This window comes from Cryptomeria japonica, chromosome 8, assembly GCF_030272615.1.
Source record: "Cryptomeria japonica chromosome 8, Sugi_1.0, whole genome shotgun sequence".
NCBI lineage: Eukaryota > Viridiplantae > Streptophyta > Pinopsida > Cupressales > Cupressaceae > Cryptomeria > Cryptomeria japonica.
Genome location: NC_081412.1, coordinates 568,840,589 through 568,848,866, shown reverse-complemented (window position 1 = coordinate 568,848,866; position 8,278 = coordinate 568,840,589). Strand labels below are relative to the sequence as shown.

The 8,278-nt window shown below is 36.5% G+C and overlaps 1 protein-coding gene across 1 annotated transcript; it reads right to left on the bottom strand.

The window, feature by feature from the left end:
• Positions 1–2,800: 2,800 nt before the first annotated feature.
• On the bottom strand, positions 2,801–6,418 carry LOC131030595 (uncharacterized). Its single transcript, XM_057961463.2, has one exon. It carries the CDS (start codon positions 6,140–6,142, stop codon positions 2,924–2,926), a length of 3,219 nt encoding a protein of 1,072 aa, XP_057817446.2. The 5' UTR covers positions 6,143–6,418; the 3' UTR covers positions 2,801–2,923.
• Positions 6,419–8,278: the final 1,860 nt, after the last annotated feature.

Genomic DNA, 8,278 nt, shown 5'->3' with positions numbered 1-8,278 from the left:
AGCCATTGCTAGACATGGTCATGATTTTTATTCTTCTTGAAAGAATCGCTTAGGATTCTCTTTAGGAGATGGCTAAAAGAGCTATCTTTCTTTGGAGACGCATTTGAATCCTTGTGAGGTTTTGACATGGTTGGGTTTTGATGTTGGATTTGTTTGAAAGGGATTTGGTTTTGTTTTGGTGTAACATTTTGATTTTGAATTGGGTCTTGGTTGAATTGGTTTGAAACGTTTGAAATTTGGTTTTGATTGAATGATATTTGATTTTGGACTTGGTTGAATTGGTCTGACATGCTCGCTTGTTGAGGTTTGTGGAAAGGATGTGTGAGTTGTAAATTTTGTGTTGAAGGTTGGGATGATGGGAACATGGAGACTGGATAGTTTTTGAGCCATGTGTAAGTTGGATGGGTAGGAAGAATAGATTACTTGTGAAGGTTGGTATGACTGATATTGATTGAATTGGAGGAGAAATGATTTGATTGGAATATGAGGGTTGATATGTTTGTCTAGCCTCGTAAGAAAATGAAGGTTGGTATGATTCAAACTCCAATTCTAATTCTGATTTTGACTATGAGTCTGATTCTCTTATGATTGGTAATATTTGATTTTTTCTCATGATTTTCTCTAACCAAATCACATGTGGGCTAGGACTAGTCTTGTTCAAACAAGGATTTTGATGTTTTGGATGCACGCTTGAGGTTTGGTTTTGAATGTTTGTTTGATTTGAGGGTGATCTAGGTTGAACACTACCAAGTCCTAGTTTCATAGGCACAAATATGGGTTCATAGTATGGTGACGATCCTAATTGTACTATCCCATATTGTGGTAATTTGTTACTTGAAGGACCCACATGAGAATCAAATGGTTGGGTCTAATAATGTTGAATTTGTGTGTTTTGTATATCATCCATTGGAAATGACATGGCTTGATATGTGGATTCGTGTGATTTCTTGGACTTGGACCTTGTTTCAATAGGCATGTCACTATGCAATGCAACTAATGGAAATGGAAAATGCAACTTAGAAGGACAATAATGCAACTTGTGTTTTTGGACTTTTGAGTTTTTAGAATGATAATGAAATGCAACTAAGTGCAATTTTAAGGAATGATAATGCAATCTAGGCCAAGAATTGAATAGCGTAAAGATACTAGAAGCGTGGTTGTCAAAAATGAGCAATGAGAGCTCAATTTATAGAAAAATTGGGATTGATTAGATGGCTAAGATTGAAAAGATTTTTGGTTAGATGGACGGACCTAATTGAGCGCACAACATAGTTGCCATTTGAAGAAGGATGAAGATAGAAGAAAGCAAATGGGAAGATATTATGAGAAGAAATAATAAAATCTTTAATTATCTTCTCATAAATACCAAATTAGCAAGTTGAAAATATCGTGAAGATTTTAATAATTTTTTAATTATTAAATATCTTGATTTGAAAAGATAAATAGAAGAATTAAATAAATAAAATATCCTTTTATAAGAAAATTAATAAATAAGATTTATTAATTATCTCCTCACATAAAAATAGATTTTTGAAAATCAAAGAAAGATATTAGTTTCCAAATTCTAATATTAGGAGGATTTTAAAAAAAGATTTAATAATCAAAAGTTATTAAATATCTTCATATAAGAAGATAGAAAAAAATAAAAAAAATTTAAGAAAAGTAGGAAATATCTTCACATAAAAGATAAATAAAGATAATTAATAAATCTTTTTTGTTTGTTAATTATCTCTTCACAAAAAGCAAATAAAGATGAATAAATAAATAAAATTTACTAATTATCTATTTGGTGGAAGATAAATATGATAAATTAATAACATTTTTATTAATTTATTACTCATATTTATGAATTAGTTAATTAAATAAAATAATTTTTTATTTAATTAATGGAACAAAATAAATAAATTATTTTATTTATTTATTTAAGACAGAAAAAAATTGTTAGTAAAAGGGGGTTTAATTAATTAATTAAATCTAAGAAACCAAATCAGTCAAACTAACATCAAGAAATCTAATTTGATCAAATAGGAAACACTGATGTTGACCATTTTTTAGTGTCCACAATAGTTAGTATTGATTAGTTTGGCAATATTTAGAGATCAATTTTCTTTTACTCATGATTTCTTTTGCTTATCATACAGATGATATTATCGTTTATATCTTCATCTTTGAGCTCATGCTTCTAATCATGTGTATTAGAGACACCATTGATCTTGTCCCTGTCAAAATGTAGTTTCAAGAAAATGCTGTCCGTGAAATAAAGCTGCCAACAGTCTGTTGAAATGGGCTCTATCCCGAATTGAGCTGTTGCAGAGTAACAACTAACAAAACTGTCATATTTGGAGATTTTCACTTGATAAAACAAATTCAAAACAACAGACTGAAAACAGTCAACCATGCCAGAAGTAGGCACTGAGACAGCAGGCTTGCAAGCAACAAGCAACAAGGAAAATTCTATTAAAGAGTAAAAGAACAAATTGCCAGAAAATATAACCATTTTTCTTTTTACAGTTAGCATCTTCTGTTCTTTTCTTAGGTTTGAGAAAAACTTATTTTTGTACTCAATCAAAATGCTAGCAGAACATTTTTTTTGTCTTAGAATGGTATTTTGCATTTATCCAGCAATTTACTGATGCTCTTTTCCTTAGCATAACAAACAGAAGAATTTACTGAATTAATAAAAAAGATGAAGGATCCAATCTTCTCTTGTTCCTGGTAAGCCAGGAGGTCTCTGCTTATACGCTTGCCCACTATGGAAGACAGTGGTTTTAAAAATGAATGATTTACATCAGAACAAAAATACACACAAATACTTGGAACTATTCATTTAACTGGTGAACATCTGATGTGGTGCTTATATGGGGAGTGACATTACATCCTCTAGTAAGATGACATAGATGGCTACATCAAATAAGCTTACAATTTATCCAATTCTGGTGTTAGTTTGATATCTAACAAGTTTGGCCAGAGTCTCCTGGGCAGCTATGGTGTCTGGATGTTCTGTACCCAACAAAACTGTTCTTATACTAATGCAAGTCCTGCAGAGCTCCTCCCCGGTATCATATTGTCCACCCCTGAGCATCAATTTTCCCCTTAATTCCAAGAGTGAAGCCTTGAGGAGTGTTACATCCTGCCACAGATACTCATCCACTTGAGTATCTGAGCGCTTAGGAATTTTCCAACACAGGGATTTGTCCATCCAATTCGGCACTTGAGAAACAAAGGATTCCTCAGCAGCCTCCAAGGCATTAGTACACAGACGTAGTAGTTCTAAAGATGCAACACACCTTGAGAAAGTAGTAAAAGAATGTAGTGCTAAGGGAACCACTGCTCTTTTGATGAAGGAGAGTAATTCAGAAACTTTTGGTTCAATGGTCACTGGATTGTTCCCAAATCCAAATACATGGAAACAAGCTGCCCACAAGTGCTCTGGATGTAGTGTGATGTTTCCTCTGCTACCAACTCCTTGGAACATAGCTTTGGCAGCCAAACTGCCGCCCTTTTTCCTTGCATATAACTGAATCATCTCATGCATATGAATCCATCCATGCCTAGTACTACTTCTTGCAATCCTGAATTTGATCAGCATGTCTGATGCTTCAACTTCTGATCTTTTTGTCTGAGACCCCAAAAAACAGGAACCCACTTGATACAGGTATCTCTTCCATAGGCACAAACCGTTTTTTCTTTTAGGGAGCTTGCTGGCTGCAACTGCCAGAAGAGAGATGGGGATTGGATAAGGAGCAAACCAGGCACCAACCAAAGCCATCCTGCTAGCCAGATTCTTCGGTTCATCAGCATGATCAAGAATGGAGAAGCATACATCCAAAAGTTGCATAAGAAAGGGATGATTCCTCAGAGTCGAATCATCTCGGACACCCCACAATAGATCTCTTAATGGTACCCTGTTTATTGTATCAAGCAGCCTGGAAGGTGTAATTGGAAGCTCAGATAAGATAGTTCCAACAAGCCCCAGACCTAGTGTTAGCCGACCTAATCTTTCTTCAATTGTTCTGAGTGCATCCAGCTCCATAATTGAAAGATCCCTCCTCTTTCCCTTCATCAATGACATAGCTTCCACACTTGAGAGGTATGAGAGCCTCAGAGGATCTAGATTCATCACACGAGGGAGACGAGTACAAATTATCACATGGGTTGTGCCACCAAAACGTGGAAGAAGTTCCAAAATATCTTTACCATCCCACCAATCTCTCTCACTCTCCAAATTATCTATCACAAGCAAATATGGGATATCTCTAACAAGTTCCTTTCTTACTCTCTGAAAGGCTTCCATTTCCTGCTCCTCAAAGGTCTTATTCCTACCTTTCTCAGGAGAAATGTGTGTTTCAGTACTCACATCCAATCCTAGCAAAAAAGAAAGATTCAAAAAATTCTGCCTTAGATACCTGGTTTCTCCACCCACCCACAACACCAACCTATATTTCTCTGCAAATCTGTATGCAAATTCCAACACCAATTCAGTTTTTCCAATGCCTGATTCTCCTGATACACATGCAATGCCTCTACCATATGCCAAATTCAGGTCCTTGTTTCTTTTTGCATACCTTGCTCTATGCAGCACCCTCGCACGCTGGCGGCGATCACTTGTCCTCTGTGTAGCCCTACTTCTGTGTATCTCGATTTCATTTTCTGTTTCCTTCCATATAGCCAGCTCTTTCCCTTTAGTGCTTCCTGTCATGTTGACAGGAATTGCATTTTTCCCCTTCCTTTTCAACTCCCACTTGTCTGCTTCACTCTTTCGCCTCTCTTTTTGTTCTTCTCCTCCTTCTATATCTTTCAACCTGTCACTTTCACTCAACCTCCTGTTCTCCATTTTCCCTTCTCCCTGTTCACCTGCCTGCTTCTTAGACCGATTGCCATTGCTCCTCCTGCGAACAATAACCCTATCCTTCCTCCTAGGTCTGATTTTAATGTCAAGAATCCCATCGTCACCGCCATCAACACTATCTTCCTTCCCAAACAGAATATCCTCCAGTTCGAGGAGCTCTTTCTTCCTCCCTACAAACCCTGGATTTCTTGGAAATGGATATTCCTGACCTTGGATCCTGACCTTCCTCACCCTCTCCCTCTCTGCAACGCTCCTCCTCCCAAGTCTACTGCCTAAAAGACTAACTGCCCTCAAAATGCAACTTCTCCAGTTGCCAGTCTGTGCCTCTAATCTCCATTCATCAGTAACCCTACTGAGCCCATCCATTGCCTCCTTCCATTCATTCTTATCCCCATCATACAACATCCACAGATCACCCCCCTGCTTCTCCCACAACTCCCCCCTTTTCTCAATAATATCTCTAGCCAAACAATCCCCAGGACCCAGATCAAAAAACAATGGCACCAAATTCTTCCTACCCAAAAAGATTCTCAACTCCTCAATACTATATGGATTTGCAAAAGACTTCTTGGTAATAATAACTACACCAAAAGTTGCAGAACTAATTACCTTGTCTGCAATGTCATGGCTTCTGGAATCCGTATACCTTGCCCTATCTGCAGCAAAGCAAGCGATCCCCTGCAGCTCAAGCTCTACACGAAGCCATTTCGTGAACCTAAGCAACGATGGCTTCTGCCCATGGGTTCCAATATACACATCACAGCTCCTGAGTCTAGCAGAAGATGACAGAGATGCTGAAGTCCTTGCAAATGAGATTTTGTTATTATTCTGTCCTGCATTGTTTGCTCTTGATGTCAAAAATGTCCTATTACTCAATGGGTATCTGTGTGCTAATGTACCGTTCGATCCCGAATTGCTGACAGAAGATTCCTTGCATAATGCCGATCTCTGGTTATGCTTCAACTGGCTTGCCCTAATGGATGAAGGACCGTGAGATGAACTGGGTATGTCATTGCTATGGGTGTTGTGGTTCTGTAAAGAATATGAGATGGGTACAGGCGGTCTATGTGCATATGCATTTCTAATGATAACAGGCTGAGATTGAGATACACTAGAGCTAGTGTGAATGTAATCAGATTTGTTGGATTCAGATAATTGGGAATCTTCTCTTGGAGATCTTGGGGAAAAAAATGGAGATTGACAAGCAGAAACAAATGCAGATGAGGATGAAGATAGATTTCTTGTTGATGTTGGCGCTCCAAACCTGGAGCTCTCCTGCTGAAGTAGCTCCATTCATCCATCTTCCTTCTTCCCAAATTCACTGCTTTTGGATTTCCATGCATTCTTATTTCCTTCTACCACTTAACACAACTTAATACTGTCAGTTACAAAAACACAAACAATCACACACAGCCTTTCCCAATAAAAAATTAAAATATTTCCGATTCAAAACACAAGACCAGCACCAATCACGCACCAACAAAACACAAATATTGCATACGGCCTTTTCCAACCAAATTTGAAAAACGTTACTACCCCACCTTGTTTCTGCAAAGTTCTTTGCAAAAATGTCTTAGACATGTCCCAAAAAATGGAAACAGCCAAAATATTATGAGATTTAGGTTTCACAAGGAAAATAGCCAGAGTACAATAACTAATGAGAGTAAGGTTATAAAAGGTAAAAAATAAGCACGGATCTGTTTCTTTTAGAACTTAGTTGCATATTTTAATTTGGTTTTAGATTCATATGTTTAAAAATATATATATTTTTGAAATAGTTGTATATGTTTTATATCAAAAATTTTGGATCACATATGATGACACATTATTAAGAAGAAGAAATGTCAATACAAAAATATATACAACTACAATTTTTTTTATGATAAATCATTGAGCTTGATATGAAACATCTACACAAAAAACATACACCAAAGAGGATTTATAATGAAGTTCTTGCTTCCAAACACCAAACTTAGAGAAAAATTTAATACTATTAGTCATTCTTGGAACAATATTGAGATAGACACATAAACTAGCTAAAAGGAGCCTTTTTCCAAATCTTGTGACATTGTCAATGACAACAAATTGTCAAATAGCATGAGCAACACCTTGAATGATACTTTCATTCTAGAACTCCAAAAGGAGCTTTGGGAGACGAACCCAAATAGGAACTATGCTAACCTTGGTAGCATCAAAACCAACAATCCATCTTACTAAAAGAAGAAAAGCCTTGTTAGAAAACCAAGGACCTCTCTAAAGAACACTGGTGTAGTCCTCAAAGGATTGAAATAAGAACAAGAGGAGACCATTCATTAAGGTTGTCTCACTTAGAAAACCAAGAAAAAAATTGAATGCCCAACTATGAATAAAATAAATGTTTGGTCTATAACCAAAGAATCTCCTAATAAAGGCAAATTGTAAACTGGTAGAAGCCAAGTCCAATTGCAAAAAGCATGGAGAACCTCAGCAAAGAGATAACACTGACACCACAAACTTGCAAAGCACAAGGAGAAGAGGGCACCTACAATTTATCCTCACTAGGGAAAACACCAATTTGGACATCCACACTACTAACCAAATGAGCAATCTGGGGTAGGAAACCCCTTACTCAAGCCAGTGTTGAAAACAAAGGAACCAACTATAGCTATAGAACAAGTGGGCGAAGGATTCAATACCAACAAAGGGGAAGACAAAATAGGATGTAAAACGTTCAAGATTTGGACCTAGGGATCAACAATAGCCCCATCACATCATTTCAATGAACTCACACCCTACCAAGGAGGAGAACTTGACCCAACCCTAGTAGGGATGGGTCTAGGCCTAACATTTGACCATGAAACCAACACAGAAGGTAGGGAAACAAAAACTGCCTAGGGAAGAAACCCCTTTCACAAGTAAAAGTCAAAAGAGAAAGGAAGCTCTTCTACAATTGTCACTCTACTAGAAGCCTCATGTGAGATAGGGCAAAAATTTGGATGTCATGCCTCAAGAAGAATGTCCAATAGCAACTCATCATTGTCAAGTGCTATCCTAATGGAAAGTCTGCATCTTCATGTTTTGCATCTACTTCTTCATTTCCCTCCTCTACTTATGTTTCAAATCTTGCACCTCCTCTCCCTTTTTTCGCTCATCACACCAAAGGTCTTGGATTGAATATATGAGCTAAATGCTCCATTTCAAAGTTAATGACATTATTGTTAGTTATAAAACATTACTCTATAGAATAGTCAATTTGTATATAATTTTAAGAAGATTAGATAAATGAGTTAAACCCACTTCATTTTCAATTAGTTTTTTAATTTTTGTTATCTCAAAGAAAAGAATTCTTAATTTAGTAATTATTGATGATATATCATGATAGGTTATCAACTAGTGTAGTTATAAATTAATAATATAAGAATTGTTTTCATTAATATTTCAAATCAAACT